Source organism: Carettochelys insculpta, chromosome 11 (assembly GCF_033958435.1).
Source record: "Carettochelys insculpta isolate YL-2023 chromosome 11, ASM3395843v1, whole genome shotgun sequence".
Taxonomy (NCBI): Eukaryota; Metazoa; Chordata; order Testudines; family Carettochelyidae; genus Carettochelys; species Carettochelys insculpta.
Window position 1 is genome coordinate 50,178,941 of NC_134147.1, and position 18,438 is coordinate 50,197,378.

At 48.0% G+C, this 18,438-nt stretch overlaps 1 protein-coding gene across 8 annotated transcripts in view; it reads right to left on the reverse strand.

Moving 5' to 3' along the window:
* Nucleotides 1–18,438, reverse strand: part of SETD5 (SET domain containing 5) — a 193,227-nt gene that overhangs the window by 94,671 nt on the left and 80,118 nt on the right. For all 8 annotated transcript variants that reach the window (XR_012647042.1, XR_012647041.1, XM_075006096.1 and 5 more), the window contains 3 exons: nt 12,533–12,638; nt 4,041–4,252; nt 3,774–3,832 (listed from right to left, as the gene is read on the reverse strand). Coding sequence is in view for 6 of the 8 variants with exons in the window: in XM_075006096.1 (XP_074862197.1) it covers nt 3,774–3,832; nt 4,041–4,252; nt 12,533–12,638 (377 nt within the window). In the remaining 2 variants the exon portion in view is untranslated. The remainder of the gene's footprint in view (nt 1–3,773; nt 3,833–4,040; nt 4,253–12,532; nt 12,639–18,438) is intronic.

Consider the following 18,438-nt stretch of genomic DNA (forward strand, 5'->3'; position numbering starts at 1 on the left):
TTGCTCCCATCTTAACCTGCAAACCTTCATTCTCTGGGAGGATGAGGGGTGATTGAAACTGCAAGTCACAACAATGAGGAATTTAGTGGGAATATAGGTTCTGCCCCATGCCCCCCATTCCTTCTGCAATGTTTTATCCCTGAGGTTATAGGTTATAAAAAGGTTTAGTGGGATGCACTTTTTATTTATTATAACTTTATGTAAGATGTTTAAAGCTTTTTGTCTTTTTATAATTTTCAAAATTGTTGAAAATTATGAGGGAGGTCTGATAATTTTTAATGACAGATGAAGCTGAGATATAAAGAATTCAACCTTTAAAGCTGTTAAAACACAGAGAGACAAGGTGGGTGAGGTAATATCTCTCTTATTTTGAAACAGCTTTGGCTGGTGAGAGATTATCCCTTTTGAGCTTTGTAGACCTGGAGAAGAGCTCTGAGGAGTTCCAAAGTTTGTCACTCTCGCCAACTATATTTGGCCCAATTAAAAATATTACTTTGTTCACTTCATGGCTCTCATCCATGCACCAATACAAAATCCACTCTCTCACATGTCAAGATATAGAACATAAATATCCTAATACCAGACATGATTTGTTGATTTAGCTATTCAATCACTCGTCCATTTGATACAAGCTCAATTCAGAGTTTATATAACTGAATTTTAACCCTAGTTAAGTTCTCAAACCATTTTTCTTGCTTTCCCTATCTAAAGGGAATTTAAATTATTACTTGAAATATTTCAGTATTGCTGTCTACTCTGAAATCAGCTAATTTCTAGGTTATTTGAACCCCACCCCCCAAAAAGTTCCCCCAAACCTTAGACATTTCAGCTGCCTAAGTATCCTGTGGAATGACAGTTACAATTGCCTTCCCCACCCCCACCACAATCTGAAATGGCACCATTGGTGAGTCAGGAGTGGTCAGAGGACTGCAGGAGAGCCCTGGGCAAGATGCAGCCCCCATCTGATAGCATGGAGCTCGCCATGAGCTGCAGGCCAAGCAGCACTAGGCATATGGGGCAAGTGCTGCTGCAGCAAAGGAGCTGCCAGTGCCTCTTCATCCCAGCTCAAATTGTGGAGGTAGAGCCCACTGAAGGGTGAGTGACTCGCTCAGATTTTTTTTTTACCCGCTGTTTCATTTCCCGATCGGATGCCATTTAAAAACAGCAGCATGCTTTGCGTGTGTCATAGCTGGGGGAAAATATTTAATTCACTGGTAGAAAATCTATTTTGGGTTAGAGCAGTGTTTCCCAAATGGTGTTCTGCAAAGTGAAAATAAGGGTTCTGTGAGAAAATTCCATTACAATAGCCGACTCCTCTGCAGCTCCCTGCCCTGCCACTCCTGAAACAGTAAAGCTAAATTTAATTGGTTTAATGGCCAGCAGGGCCGTGGGAAGAATCTGACCATTAAACTGAATAAAGGTTCATTATTTCAGTGCCAGCAGGCCAGGGAGCCGCAGAGAGCCCCTCACTCATCCCACCACCCAAGCAGTCACACCCCTTCAGCAGGTGTAGCGAGGCTCACCCCCAACAGTGGAACACCTCCAAACCGGCCTTCCTTCCACTGGCCACACGTGGCTATCCAGTATAGGCTCCCCAGCCAGCACCACAGATGGGCTAGTCCTGGGGGCCAGTTTGGGACAGAGGCAGGCTAATCTTGGGGATGGGGGGAGAGGGTTTGCGGCTGAAAGGGGTTAAGTCTAGGGATGGTGGCTAAAGCTTGTGGATAGGGGGCAGATTTGAGGGCTGAAGGGTGATGCAGGTACAGCCTGGAGATAGGTGGCAGATTTAGGGGCCAAGGACGGTAGCGCCTGGGAATGGGGTTCTACCAAATTCTTTAGAGTTTAAAAGGATTCCATGGCCAAATAATACTGGGGAAACACTGGGTTGGGGGGACAGTCCAGGGTTGCATACAACTGAGAAGCAAAAACAAAAACCAAGACAAAGAGAACCCTCACTGATGCGGACCCCAACTGACAAGAAGAAATACATTCCCCTTACATACTAGAGCCTTGGAGGGCCCAGACTAGTAGATTTTGTGTGCTCCAGCCCCATGAGGGGATGGCAGGAGGTTGGCGCTCCAGGATGGGCTTCTCAGTGCTGCGGGTGGAGAAAGTCCTGAGTCTCAGGGGGCAGATCGAGGCAAGCCAGGGGCTGCATCCAGTCTCCTACTTCTTAGGTTTCCCACCCATGAGTTCAGCTAAAATAATCCATTCCCCATGTAGCTGTTAAAGGAAGGGCTTGGCCAAGGACTTTGATAACTCCCTTTGCAAGGGGAAGCACAATAGCCCTGTACTCATAGGAGCAAGGGACTGAACAGCTTTGAAGGGAAATGGAGATCGGGGGGAGAAGGGGGGCAGGGCAGGGCAGGGGTACCAAAATGCAAGTTTGCCCAGGGCACCATTTTTCCTAAGGCTGGACTCTGATAATTTTGAAAATCAACTGCTTCTAAGGTTGAACAGCATTTTTGTAATTATACTCACCTTCATTTAACAAATACTCACTAAAATGAGGGACACATATACTTACCACTGTTCACTACACGAGCGAACTTCCTGTGCGCCGACCAGGGATGCTGCAAATGGCTCATAAGTGGGGGAAGATATACAGCCCCATGGCTGGCTCTGTTCCAGCCATGGGGTCCCTGGCCAAGGGGCGGGGAGACCCACAGCCAGAGCTGAGCTGGCAATGAGGTCCCTGGCTGGGGTGACCCACAGCCCCGTGGCTAGAACTGAGCTGGCCACTGGGTCCCTGGCTGGGGCACAGGGAGACCCACAGCCCTGCAGCTGGAGCGGAGCAGGGCCGCAGGATCCCTGGCCTTGGGGGAGGGGGAGACTCACAGCCCCACAGCTGGAGGGTGTCCCTGGCCAGGAGGGCGGGGAGATCTGCAGCCCTGCCCAGCCCATTCCCAACATTCCCCCCTGCAGCAACTCCCTGTGCGTGCACACGCACGCGCACGCGCACACACACCTGGTCCCAACATTCCCCCAGCTTTCCGGGCAACATGCCCCCTTCCACCCACTCACAACACTCGCCCTGTCCCATTCGTAACCCCCCAGCCCGCTGCACCCCCTCCCCATCCCAGGTACCTCTGCTGCACCCCAGAGGAACAAGCCACCACCTCCTCCACCGGAGACGCCTGCAGGTTTTAACCCTCCCTCCTGCTCATAGCCCCAAACTGCCCCCAGCCTTTAACCTTCCCTAACCCAAAGTTCACTTACCTTTCAAAAGCAGCATCACATGCTGCCACTCCTTCCCTGAGTTTGGAGCATTAGGAACCAGTCAGTCACTTTTACATGTATTTTAATGGTAATTTAATGTCCCTCCTACGAGTTTTCACCTATGAGCAGAAAGCTGGGAACCAATTGTGCTCGTATAGTGAGGGATGAGTGTAATCTTTACAATGCTAAAATGCACACTTGTGAATGTGGTCAAAATAAATAGATTTCTGTACTTTGACTCCTGTATTTACTTTGGTCACTCTTTAGCTTTATAAACGAAGGCTATGACTACATTTAAATTCCAGATTTGAAATATATATGCATAGAGAGGGAAAGAGTGTGTGTGTGTGTGTGTGTGTGTGTGTGTGTGTGTGTCTATCCACCCACCCACCCACACAAAAATAATGGAGCCCTATGATAATTCAGGTGGTTAACTATAGATTTTTACAGAATGGCTACTTTTTACTTGACGTTTACTTGAATGCATTTTTTTGAAAAATAACTGTACTGTTACTCAACTAACTTTTTTGGGTACTTTTTCCACCACTGCTTACCTGACACATTGTCCTGCTTCCGGCGGCGGAGTCTGATCACTTTCCCTCTGCTCATTCCCCTGAAAGTCAACAATTGAAGTGTTTTGTAAGGGTCAGTCAACTTGAAAGTCAACCTGATGTCACTAGATGTATGCTCTCAGTGGGGCACAAGGTGATAAGAGCATCAACTGATCACTCTCACCTCCAATCTTAGTGCCACCAACACTTGTCAGGCAGACATAGCAAAAGGGGTGTGGGCAATGCTTACTAAGAAGTAGTAGTAATTACCTGCATTTGTCACACTTGATGAGGAAGCCATCTTGAGAGAGAGTGCAGTGACACCAGCTGGGAATTGATTCTCCCTCTGAGGAGCTCCCACTGTCTCCAGAGTTCTCCTCATCAGGTGAGTGCAAGCCATTCAGCTCTGCACGAGGAATGATAGTCTGAACGGGGGGAGATGCTGGAGGGGTCGGAGGAGGAGGAGCTCCATAATTATGATCCTGAAAATAAACACCTTCTTCAATATTATATTGAATATAGGAAATATAGAAGTCTTAGAATATGCCTCTATTGCAGCTGCAGCACTTCTGGCAAAGGTGTCTTAAGCTGACAAGAGAGAGTGCTCTCACTGGCTTAATAACTCCTGCCTCCACGAGAGACCAGGGCTGTCCTCACCAATGCTTAGGTCAGTTTAACTTATGTCACTAAGAAGCGTGGATTATTCACACAGCAGAGTAACACATTGCACCTAAGTAATTTATCGTGTAGGCCAGGGGTCAGCAACCTTTTCCAGACCGAGGGCTGAAATTTGACCTTTTGACCTCTGTGTACAATCCCAGTGCTGATGATATTTTTTCCAAGTCACTAATAGACCTGCTTACAAACAGCTTCATTAATAAATAAGTTAAGATGCAGAACTTTAATGTTTAGGTGGTGGTCAGTAGCCTTAGCTGGTCTGTTAATCCACAGGCAGCCTGGCTTTGAGAAAGCTCCTGGCTGCATGGGGGGAAGAGGGGTGGGGCTGAGCTCCTTACTCACATGCCAATAAAAATTGGCTTGTGTGCCACTTTTGGCACCTGGGCTGGGGGGACGGGTGGGCTTGACACCTGGTGTAGGTATAGCCTCAGGCCTTGTCTACAGTCCCACAAGGAGTCACCTTAAGTTACACTATCTCAGCTTCGTGAGCAACATAGCTATAGTCAATGTACTTAAATCTGCCTACTGCAGTGTCTCCACTGTGGGAAATCAACAGCTGATCCCCTTTTTCTCAATTCCACTTACTCTTCTTTTGGTGGAGTACCAGAGTTGAGAGGAGAGTGCTTAGCAGTCAATTTATCGCACCTACAGTAGACTCATCAAATTGACCCCCCCACTGAATACATCCCTGCCTGTCGATCTAGGCTGCAGCAAAGACACACCCAAAAACTCAACTCTAAATCTACAGCCATCCAAGAACCCAACAAAGAGCCTGAATGGAAAACAAGTCTGGAAGCAGGCTGAAGCAACAGCTCTGAGAGGCGAGAATTGCCTCATTTGTCTCACTAGGCTGCTGAGCTTGAAACCGCTGAGAACAATTTAAAAGCCAATATTGTTTCACTGCAGAATTGTTCTGAAAATACACCCAGGTAGTGTGCTTATCCCAAAATCCTAAAACACTTCCCACACTCTCTGCAGACGCCAAGTCTCCAATTCTACTCAACTTCCCCAAGTTCTAACAGTTGTATTTTCAATGTGAAAATCTACAGCATACTGAAAAAGTGTGAAGACAGTGTAAAATAACTGCAGCTGGCACCAACCACCACCACCAAGGATAATGTGGAAGGTACCACACATTCACTAACTTGGTTCAACAAAATCCTCCATTTCAAAAATTTAAAGGAAGCTGTTCCAAATTTTTCTTATTTGACTGACAGAGCATCATAGCAACCAGGGAATCTTGCCATTAAATCTATATTAAGAGAACATGGGGCCTTGAAAGTAACACAAACACACAAAATTCAGCATGTATGGTAGGACTCAGACACACTGCTGTTGCACAAAAATAAGCTAAACCATCAGTTTCAAACTGGGGCACACATACTTCTAAGAGTATGTGAGCTCTAATCAGGAGGCATGGGAGAAAAATCTTGTCACAGAAGACACTTTATTAGTTCAGAGGTTTGTAAACTGAGAGGAGCTAGGGGGGCTGTAGTGGAATATGATGGCAGGCGAGCTGTTACACTAGCCCTGTACAGTGATGCTCAGGTAGGAAGTGACAGACCCACCTTCACTCACCTGAGCAGGACAATTTCAAATTTTTTGAGCCGAGTCTCCCCCTCGGAGTAAAAACAGGTTGAATGCCCCACTGAGATGAGGCAGGCCCCAAAGTTAGAAGAACTTTAGAAGCTACTGCTAAATGGAAGACAAACCTGTGAGATAGGTGATGTGACCCCAGCATGCCCCCATCCACACATGATATCTGCATGTTTCAAATGGGGATACACAGTAGATTACAACACACGAGTCTAAAAAGTTTGAGCTGAACAAAGAGAAGTTACTCACCGTAGTAACAATGGTTCTTCGAGATGTGTCCCTGTGGGTGCTCCACGATAGGCGTCGGGCTCGCTCCGGTGCTGCAGATTGGAACTTTACAGCAGTTTCTGCCGGACCACACATGCGCCGGCACGCACCGCTCCCCTGTGCGCTCCCGGCCACGTGCGCGATCCGGTCCCCGCCAGTTCCTTGACTAACCGCCTCGGATGCTCCTGAAAAACACCAAACAGAGATCCGAAGCGGGGAGGATGGGCGGGTGGTGGAGCACCCACGGGGACACATCTCAAAGAACCATCGTTACTACGACGAGTAACTTCTCTTTCTTCCTCGAGTGTCCCTGTGGGTGCTCCACGATAGGTGACTACCCAGCAGTAACCCAAGATACGAGGTGGGTAATGGGGTTATGTGCAGCTTGCCCCCGAAAGGACTGCTGTCGAGAGGCGGGTATCCTCTTGGAATACCCGGTGTAGGGCATAATGCTTGGCGAAGGTGTCATAGGATGACCAGGTCGCTGCTCTGCAGATGTCTTTTAGCGCGATGCCCTTGAAAAAGGCTGTTGATGCCACCACCACGCGGGTGGAATGAGCCCTAGGCGGGGCCAGTAAAGGAAAGGAGTCTTTCGAAGTTCGTAGCACATCTTTATGCAGGACACAATGCGCTTCGAGATTCTCTGTGAAGAGAGACCCTCTCCCTTTGATCTGGGAGCGAGAGAGACTAAGAGTCTGTCCGTTTTCCGGAAGGACTTAGTTCTGTCTATGCAGAAGGCCAATGCCCTCCTCACGTCCAGGAGGTGCAGGTGTGCCTCCTTGTTGGAGCTATGAGGCTTCGGGTAAAACGAAGGTAAAAACTATAGGTTTGTTAAGATGGAACTCTGAAGAAACTTTTGGAACAAAGGCTGGGTGCAGCCGTAAGGTTACCGCCTCCTTTGAGAATACCGTGCAGGGCGGCACTGCCATAACTGCTGTGAGCTCACTCACCCTGCGAGCTGATGTGATTGCAAGAAGGAAGGTTGTCTTTATCATAAGGAGATGGAGGGAAACCATGGCTAAGGGTTCAAAGGGTGGTCCCATTAGCGCGCTGAGCACCAGGTCCAAGCTCCACGATGGTGGAAGCGGTTTCCGAGGGGGGTACAGGTTTACCAGCTCCTTCAGGAACCTGGTAACAATAGGATGGGCAAACACTGTGGGCCCTTCCTCTTCATGCCGAAAAGCCGATATTGCGGCGAGATGGACCTTCAACGAGGAGAGGGAGAGCCCGCCTGTCTTGAGGTCCAGTAAGTATTCTAGTATGACAGGTACAGGCACTTCAAGGGGAGCTAACTGCTTGGTGGAACACCATGCAGTGAATCGAGTCCATTTCTGCTTGTAGGTCTTCCTGGTGGAGATCCTTCGGCTACTTTCCAGGACTTGTACTCCCTCCGTACATGTACTTTCTAGGGAGCTGAGCCATGGATTAACCATGCTTGTAGGCGCAGGCCTCGGGGGTGTGGATGCACTATGGACCCCTCGGCCTGCGTGAGCAGGTCCGGCGCTACCGGAAGGGGAAGCGGTGGACGATCCGACATGCGGAGAAGCAAGGGGAACCATTGCTGTCGATCCCATGTGGGGACCACTAGGATCATGTGGGCTCTCCCTCTCCTCGCTTTCTGCAGGACCTTGTGGATGAGCACCATGGGGGAGAACACGTAAAGCAGTGGGTCCTTCCATGAAATCGCAAACGCATCCCCCAGGGACCCCCGCCCCAGTCCTGCCCTGGAGCAGTATTGGGGGTACTTCTTGTTGTGCTGAGTGGCAAACAGGTCTATCTGGGGAAACCCCCATGCCTGAAAAATCGGTCGTAGCAGATCGGAGCGGATTTGCCACTCGTGTGTGAGTGTGAAGTGCCTGCTCAGCTGGTCTGCCTTCACGTTGTGAGCGCCTGGTAAGTATAAGGCTTTCAACGTTATATAGTTGGCGATGCACCAGTTCCACAATCAGACTGCTTCCGCACATAAGGCACGGAATCAAGCTCTGCCTTGTTGATTTATATAAAACATGGTGGAGATATTGTCTGTATTGATCCCGACTACCTTGCCTTGTACGTGGTCTTGAAAGTGTTTGCAGGCATTGAACGCCGCTCTGAGCTCCAGTATATTTATATGCAGTGACTGTTCCGTAGGGGACCACAGTCCTTGCGTCACCTTTTCGCCAATGTGTGCTCCCCACCCTATGGGGGAGGCGTCGGTGGTGAGAAAAATTGCGATTTGTGGTTGGTGAAAGGGTACCCCTGTTAGCATGTTCTTGGGGTTTACCCACCATTGCAGGGATCTGCGCACCTCTGTTGTGGGTGACACCACCCTGCGGACGGTATGGGATGCCGGCTTGTAAACGTTCGCCAGCCAATGTTGTAGGTTGCGCATGTGCAATCTGGCATTCTGTACCACGAACGTTGCCGCTGCCATGTGGCCGAGCAGCTGCAAGCATGTTAAAACCGGCACCGTGGGGCTGTATGTAATGACTTGTACCAGGGAACCGATGGCGCGAAAGCGGGCGTCGGGTAGATAAACCCTTGCTGTGATAGAATTTATGCGTGCCCCTATGAACTCTGTGTCCTGTGTGGGGTCAATCTTTGATTTCGCAAGGTTGATGACCAGGCCCAGCGAAGAAAACGTGTTTGCTGTTACACGTATCATGCATAGTATCTCCGCCTTCGAGGCCCCTTTCAGTAGGCAGTCGTCCAGATATGGGAATATAAATACCCCGTCTGTGCAGGTAGGCTGACACCACTGCCAGGGTTTTGGTAAAGCCTGTGGGGGCCAAGGAGAGGCCGAATGGCAGAACCTTGTATTGGAAATGTTCTTTGCCGACCATAAACCGGAGAAAACGTCTGTGAGCCGGGTGGATCGTTATATGAAAATACGCATCTTGTAAGTCAAGGGCTGCAAACCAATCTCCATCGTCCAGTGCCGTGAGTATAGAGGCGACTGTGATCACCCGAAAGCGTTGTTTGTGCAAGTACCGGTTGAGGCCTCGAAGATCTAAGATGGGCCTCCAGCCTCCTGTCTTCTTCTCTGTGAGGAAGTACCGTGAATAAAACCCTTTCCCCTGAAGTCGCTCCGGCACTCTTTTGACCGCCCCTATAAGCATCAGGTGGTCCACCTCGTGCTTGAGTTTCACCTCGTGGGAATCATCCGTGAGATGAGGCCTGGGCAGAGGTCTTGGCGGTGGGAGCGACTGAAAGGGGATCACGTAACCCGTGGCTATGATCTCTAGTACCCACTTATCTGTGGTGATCTTTTGCCATTGAGAGTGGAACGGTCGGAGGCGATGATGGAACATTAATTGTGGATGACATTGCGCGATGGTAGTAATAGTGCAGCCCTCAACCTGTCTGTCAAACTTGTTGCCTTTGGGCCTGCCCCGAGGATGCACGGCCTTGTTGGGAACGTCGCCTAGGAGTTCTATACTGTTGTTGCTGTTGATGCTGCCCTTGGTCGTAGCCCCGTTGGTACTGAGCACGCTGAGGTTGGTACGGGTATCGCCGTTGTTGAGGGTAATAGTTTTTCTTTCTGTATGGAGGGGTATAAATACCCAGTGTTCTGAGCGTCATTCTTGAGTCTTTACTGGAATGAAGGACCAAAACAGTTGACTCTGCAAACAACTTCTGCGTGTCGAAAGGGAGATCGACAATTTTTGCCTGCAGATCCCTCGGGATACCCGATGTCTGGAGCCAGGATTCCCTGAGCATGACCACTGCCATAGTCGTTGAACGTGCCGTCGTGTCTGCTACGTCCAGGCCGATCTGGACTCCCGTCCTTGAAGCTGCATAGCCCTCTTGCACGATGGCCTTCAGCACCGGCTTCTTATTTTCTGGGAGCAAATCCATGACAGAAGTCAGCCTGGAGTAATTGTCGAAATTGTGGTTCACTAGATGTGCTGCATAATTAGCCACTCTCAGCAGCAGGGTGGAGGAGGAGTATACGTTTCTGCCAAACAGCTCTAGCTTCTTGGCATCTCTATCCGTTCCCCCGGCTTTGTACTGGGAAGTCTTCGATCTCTGCTGAGACGATTCTACCACCAGAGAATTTGGTTGTGGGTGACTAAACAGAAACTCCATGCCCTTCACCGGGATGAAGTATTTCTTATCCGCCCTCTTGTTTATAGGTGGAGCGGAAGCCGGGGTCTGCCATATGGTAGTAGCAGACTCCATGATTGCTTCGTCGAGTGGGATAGCGATTTTGGACGAGGCCGGAGGCCTCAGGTTTTTGAGGAGCTTGTGGTGCTTCTCCTGCACCTCTGCTGTTTGGATGCCTTGCGTGAAAGCCACCCTTTTAAACAGCTCCTGAAACTGTTTGAGGTCGTCCAGGGGGGCAGCATCCCCAGGGGCCATAGCCTCGTCGGGGGAGGACAAGGAGGAACCACTAGGGTAGACCTCCCTTGAACTCTCAGGGTCCTGCTGCCGGTGGTACACCCTCTCACTAGAGGCTTGCGAGAGAAAATCTTGGGGTTCCAAAATCAGCTCCCCTTGAGACAGCTGTGTTTCCTTCCCCGTTCGTGAGTGCCTGCGGGGGTACTGGGCGGTCGAGGGGGACCTGCCCCTGGGTGTATGCCTGTGGTGTCTATGCCCAGCGTGAGAAGGACGACCATGGCAGCACGGGCTCGGTTCCTGGGATGGAGACCTAGACCACTCTCGAGGTGCATACCCCCGCTGTCTGGGGGAGCAAGATAGTCTGGATGATTGAGACAATGGTGAAACTGGTTTGTGGTAGTACTCCAGAGGGTCAAATCCCAGAAAAGGCGAGGGTGGCCCGAGCCATGGTGAGGCTGGTTGGAGGAACAGGGAAGGAGGCTCTGGGTAGGCTGGGGGAGACCCATGTCTCCTGGTTGGTGTACGCAGCATAAGGGGAGGACTTGTTGAGAGCAGCCCTGTCCAGAGAAGGGCTGCGATGCCGGGTTTTCACTGCTGCCTTTCCCCTCCCCTGCGGGGCTGGCTCTGCCCCTCCCCGTGCCGGGGATCTCGGCCCCGCTGTCGGCGCTGCGCTCGACATGCTCATCTGCGGTGCCGCGCGGGTGGTCTCCTCCGGTGCCTGCAGGCTACATGCCCGTTGGTGCCGCGGGGGGTCTGTGCCACTTGCAGCGGTGCCGCCGGTTCAGGCGCTTGCCTGGCCACCGCTCTGAATGCGCGGGCCGGCTGTTTAGTAATCAGAGGCTCAGCCTGTGCCACGTGCGCTGCTGTGCTGCTGCTTGCTTGTGACTGCGGCTGGGGGCTGAGAGCTACTCCCGTCCCGCTTGCTGTGACCGCCGGCAGGGATCGGGCTGGAGAGAGCTTCCTCCATTTCTGCACCGAGGGGGTGAGGGACACCGCCTTCCTTTTATGGAGCCCTGTGGGTCCCTCCGGTTGAGGCCTCTCCGGCACGTCTGGCTGGAGGGCCTTATCAAACAGCAGCATTTTCAGCTGCACTTCTCTATCCTTTCTGGCTCTGGCCGTGAGCTTTGCACAGAAGGAGCATTTCTGTGTGACATGTGATGCCCCCAGGCATCTGATACATTGACTGTGCCCATCAGAGGCCAGCATAGCTTCGCGGCATGACTCACACTTCTTGAATCCTGAAGAGGACATTGCGGTGAGTCTTTGAGCTGTTAATAGGGTACTTAGCACCTTCTCTGTGCCTGTTCCCCTCTCACGGACTCCAGCCTGCCGCAGCAGGAGGCCTACTGGCCTTCACGTCCCCGGGGTGCCTCCATTCCTCCTCTCGTTACTAAGACTTTCTACTTATATATATATATATATATATATATATATATATATATATATATATATATATATATATACACACACACACACATATTTTATTATTATTATTATTATTTATTATTTTTTTTTTTTTTTTGCAATAAAGAAACAAACGATTTAACTAAGAACTCTGAAAAGAAAACTCTAAAACTCTGAAAAATGCTAAATATGCTGACTCTGGCCACAGCCTGAGCAGATTCCGTCTGCAGCCAATGGCGGTTAAGAAGGAACTGGCGGGGACCAGATTGCGCACGTGGCCGGGAGCGCGCAGGGGAGCGGCGTGCGCCGGTGGAGGCGCGGTCCGGCAGAAACTGCTGGAAAGATCCGATCTGCGGCACCGGGGCGAGCCCGACACCTATCGTGGAGCGCCCACGGGGACACTCGAGGAAGAAACAGCAGTTTAGTGTTATGGGAGAGGGGCTATGTAAGAGGCTGGTGCAGTAAAATCTTTGGCAGATTAAGTGGTAAGTACTCACTGCGTAAGGTAGCCCTCGATAGCTGTGCCTCTGGGTGGCCTCGTAGCCACGACTGGCATATACACTCTTCTCATCAACAGCTGGACTAGCTTCCACGGACTCTGGGCTGTAGAAAATAGCCAGAAGAAAAACTCCATCAGTGTATCACCACATTTCCCCTCGTCAGGCACTTGCCAATATCGCAGCATTCTCCTCTTTCTCACTTGGCACAATGGTAAGCACCCTATTAAGAGATCTCAGGGAAAGTGAGGAACCTTACCCACTTCACAATGTGGCCTGTACGTCAAGGACTGGGGAGTAGGATAAAGTTGGGAGCGACAGGATGCTAAGCAGCGGTCATGCTAGAGCAAGAGTAACACTAACCTCCTCCTGGTGAAGCAGGAGAGGAGTAAGAAATATGCTGACACAGTGAGTCCCCTTATGTGCGCGTGCTCACAGATCCCTCAGCTAGCTTCCCATTCACTTCTGGATACAGTTCAAGATTTTCTCTCAGTTTTAAAACCCTCATGGACTTGTTCTGTCTGGACTTATGATCCTTGTATCACAGTGTTCTTGTCCCCAATCCATGTCCTTTGCTGGGCCAGCACAGATTTAGTCACAATCTAAACACACTGATATACCACCACTTTTTCTTCCTGCCACTTCTACAAGATCACCTCTTCCAACTGTACCTGAGCACACCTCTCCTATCTCGGTCTGTTCTTCCTCCCTTCAACTACTAAGGCTGTGTCTACCCAATGAACATCAAAGCGGCCCAGTGTACCAGTGCAGCTGCACTGCTCTAATGTTGCCTGTGTAGCTGCTCTCCATCAGTAGGACAGAGCTCCTCCCATTGGCATAATTAAACTACCCTCAATGAATAGCAGTAGCTATGTTAGCAGGAGATTTCTTCTTGCCAATATAGTGCTATCCACAGCAGCACTTCTGTCAGTGAAACTTGTGTCGGGGTGTGGGGATTTTCACACACACCTCTCCCCCCGACAAAAGTGCTAGCATAGCCTTTGGGCATGTCTTCACAATCTGCTGGATCAACAGGTAGGTATTGATCCAGCAGGGTTCGATTTACCACCTCTTATATAGATGAGAAAAATCAACTATCAAGTGCTTACCTAATCACTCCAGCACTCGACCAGGTTGGGAAGTACAGGCAGAGTCAATTGGAGACCGTCAGCTGTCAACTTACCGCAATGAAGAGACCAGTGTAAACAGGTTTAAGTATGTCAACTTCAGCTACATTGTTCACGTAGCTGAAGTTGCGTAACTTAGATTGATGACCAATGGTAGGGTAGATTAGGCCTTAATGTCACAACTTAAAAGTGTTTTGGGGTACAATTTGTATGGAAGCTGCAGGTGTCCTAAAGACATCTGCTGTGGTTTGGGGAAGTTAAGATAATTTCATGTTGCAATGAAGGGTCAATAAAACTCACATGGTGACATGTATTGAATGGGGATTTTGTTCCTAACTTAAAGTAACAATACACATTTTCATCACATGGTAGTGAAATATATCTGGTTGAAAATGATGTACAGAGCATGCCATTGGAAAAGGGCTGGAGGAGTTGTAGGTAGAGGAGGGATAGAAACAATTCAGCATAGGGAAGTGATCGGTAATGACAGCAGGGACAGTATACCAGAAAGGAAATATCTTCTCAACTGAGCAGCATTCCAAAACAGGTAACAGAAGATGACACAGCAGTGCACACATACAATTGTGGGTCGCACTGGCAATGACACAGTGAACTAACTGAATAGTATCTATAGCTCCAGAGCAGGTCTACACTTCTAATATTGCAGCTGAGCAGCCACACTGGTGCAGCTGTGGTGTTGTAACGGTTCTGCAACAATGCTGCCTAGCAGGATATGTTTAAAACAACAACAAGATACTAAATTTCTCATTTAAAAATAAGTTACAGTTTAATCTCATACAAACATATTAAACCTACACTTACAGTCTCATACAAATGAATTGATTTCTCTAGTCTGTCCTAACTCCTTGTTCTTGCTTCTTTAAATTTCTGGGCTTCCAATTTGTGTTTCTCCGCAGACTAAAAAATGAGATGTGTAAAGACAGACAAGCTGGAGAGGACCAATTAGCTTCTATGTCGATGGGATGGTGGACTCTGGACCAGCACAGCTGAGGAGTCAGTTGAGAAATTGTTTTAAGACTATATACACGAAAGGATGGAATCAGCAAAGAAAAAAAACAGTGGAGTGGAGTGGACTGGAAAGAAAGGGAAGACATTATTCAACACACATACGGCTTTCTATATTCTCCCACTCCCACAGAAGAATTGTCAAGTCTTCTAGGTATAAGACAGACCCAATCTGGGAATGGTATGAAGAAATTTGTTTCCTGAGTGGAAAGAAAAAGGAAAACATGTCAAGTGTAACCAGTGCAAAAATGTGACACCGGGCCTAGCTGCAAGAATGAATCATCATGAAGAAAACTGCTTATTGGGAGAAAATTATGTGGATATGGCTGAGTGGCTCAACCCTTTTCAATGCATCATTCTTCTAGACTCTCTGCCCCATTAGTATGTGTGTGATTTGACAAGTAAATTCCCAAGCTATTTCTGTATTGGATAATGCTAGAGAAAAAAAGTTTTGTTAGCTAATCCTTATAACTTGCTTAGTTAGCAACTAGTTTTAGAATCTATTACACAAGAATACAATGCAAAAAGCTGCAGTAAGAGAAATCTAGAGTTGCCACTTGCCACTATGTAATACTTGCCCCTTCTTTTGGGGCATCATGGCCACAGACCATAATGGTGATGCTGTAGCTCTATTCCCAGTTTTATTTCAGCGTAACTCTGCTTTCTCAAGGGAACTGCTCTCTACACTTGCTTTCTCAAAAAAAGTGTCAGTGAGTTCAGTGGGGCTTACTCCAAAACTAAGTGCACTCTACACTCATAAAGAAACATGCAGCTCTCACTAAATATTAAAAGCAATAAGGCACTGATTCAAACTGGACCACTTAAGTATATAGCTCCCCTGGTCCCACTTCTGAAGACACCACCACCGGCAGCAGCTGCACAAATGTAAAGGGTGGCTTTGTATGGTATTGCCACCTTTACTTCCACACTGCTGGTGGCAGTGGTTGCGCCTTCAGAACTAGGAACTCAGCCAGCTGCTGCTCTCTACTCTGCTTTCTTATCACCCCCCTAAAGAATACATTCCATAATCACCCTGTTTGAGATGCTCTAATTTAGACCATCCATGACAGATGTGTCTAACCTTTTAAAAATCTCCAGTGAGAGCACTTCCCTAGGGAATATCTTCCAGTGCTTAACCACCTTGATGGGACTCCTTCCCTAATGTCCAACCTAGATCCCATTGCTACAGTTCAAGCCCGTTATTTATTGTCCTGTCCTCAACTTAAGGAGAGCAATACTTCAACACTTATCACATCCACCCCTCTCCCTGCTTCTCTTCCTCAGACTAAACCAATCCAATTTTTCAATCTTCTCCCATAAATATTTTCTAGGCTTCAATTTTAGCTGCTCCTCTGGACTTCCTCCAATTTTCCCACATATTTCCTTAAGCGTGATGCTCGGAACCGGACACAATACTCCAACTGAAGCCTTCTCAGTGCTAAGAGTGGAAGAATTCTTTCTTCTGTCATGCTTACAATACTCATGCTAATACAATCCAAAATTATTTCTTTTTCTTGCAACAGTGCTACGCTGTTTACTCATGTATTGGGTTGTAAATGAAAGAGCTAGTGAAAAATGACAGAGGCTACATCTACACTATGAGATAAAACTGAATTTATTAAAATTGATTTTGCAATGCTGGGTTTTATAAATTAGAATTTGACTATCCTCACCTCCCTACAAATTCCCCACACAGTCAACTTATTCTTGCCACACACTATCCTCAAGCATCAACTGTTGCAGCAGTGCACTGTGGGAACCTATCCCACAGTTCCCTGAGCCTCATAGCATTCTGGGTATATTCACTGGTGCGGTATGGGAAAAAATGCACTGCAAGTAGTTGTGGATATATGATGTCATCTTCCCACATAATATTGCATTGCCCTCATTCCTCTCCCATTGGAAGCAAATGGGCATTTTTCCAGAAGGAAAGAAGGAAAACTAGGAAATCACAGTGTGTATGTGGCCTGGGATCATGCTGTATCAATTGGTCCCTCAATTACTTTTCCCCACCCTTGAAACCACAGGATGGCATCAAAGAAACAAAGATTGGAAAGAAAGCACCAACAAAGATCACCACATTAACTGAAATCTCTTGCTTTTATAACCAATTATCAAAAGATTTTCTTACAAAAAGCAGTAGGTGTCTGCGTCTTCTCAACTGGCCCTCCAGCCACTGTCCCCCATCCCTTATTCCAGAAACACGATCTCTGACAATAATACAGGAACAATGCAAAGCTTGAAGAAAGAGAAAGATGGTAAAGGTCTGGGAAAAAAAGACATTTTGAGGTGTGGTTTTCAGCTTCTCACTTCATTACACAGACATGTCCAACACAGGGAATAGGGCTTGCCAAATTTACACACACATGAATGACTATCAAAACAAAAAAGCAGTAAAGTAGCACTTTAAAGACTAACAAAATAATTTATTAAGTGAGCTTTCGTGGGACAGACCCACTTCTTCAAACCATAGCCATGCCAGAACAGACTACTTAGGGAACTCCCTGCTGCTACTCGGGACCTTATTCACTCAGACACACCGTCTGAGCCCCATCCTGGATTATCCTATTTACTTCCCAAATTCCACAAACCTGGGAACCCCGGACAACCTATCATTTCAGGTATTGGCACCCTTACCACCGGAGTATCCAGTCATGGGAGCTCCCTCCTCAAACCCTATGCCAACAACACTCCCAGCTATCTCTGAGATACCACTGACTTCCCGAGGAAATTACAAAACATTGGAAAAGTTCCTGATGACACCATCCTTGCACCATGGATGTACAGGCTCTGTACACACGAAAACAGATTACAAACGATCAGGAACACCATCCCTGATGTCTCCACAGACAATCTAGTGTCTGACCTCTAACTTTGTTCTCACCCACAAATATTTCCAATTTGGGGACAATTTATAACTCCAGATTAGCGGAACTGACATGAGCACCGGCATGGCCCCACAATATGCTAATATATTTACGGCTGACCTGGAACAACGATTCCTCAGCTCTCGTCCCCTATTACCCTTCTTCTACTTAAGATACATGGATGACATCTTTATGATTTGGACCAATGGTATAGAGACTCTAGAAGAATTCCACAGAGACTTTAACAATCTGCACCCCACCATCAATTTATGACTCATCTACTCCACGCAAGAGATACATTTCCTAGACACTACAGTACAAATCAAGGATGGCCTGATCAGTACCACACTCTACCGGAAACCAACTGATCGCTATACGTACCTACATGCTTCTAGCTTCCATCCTGCATACAACTAGATCCATTGTTAACAGTCAAGTCCCTAGGTACAATCGCATTTGCTCTGATCCTACTGACAGAGACCAAAAACTATAAGATCTTTACCAAATATTCATAAACCTGAATTACCCACCAGAAGAAATAAAAAAAAAAATATTGACAGGGCCAAACGAATACCCAGAGACCAGCTACTCCAATATAGGCCCAAAAAAGCCAAGAACAGACCACCACTGGTCATTACCTACACCCCCCAACTCTAATAATGTGTTGCAGTGGTTTAAGACCTACAACCTATCCTTAATCACGATGCCACACTCCAGAAGGCCCTAGGTGACAGACCTGTTCTCTCCTACACACAACCTCCCAAGCTTGAGGATTCTCACCTACAACCACAGTCTATACCACAGGAACACCAGTCCTGGAACTTCTCCTTGCAACAAAGCCTGCTGCCAGCTTTGTCCACATATCTATCCTGGAGATACCATCACT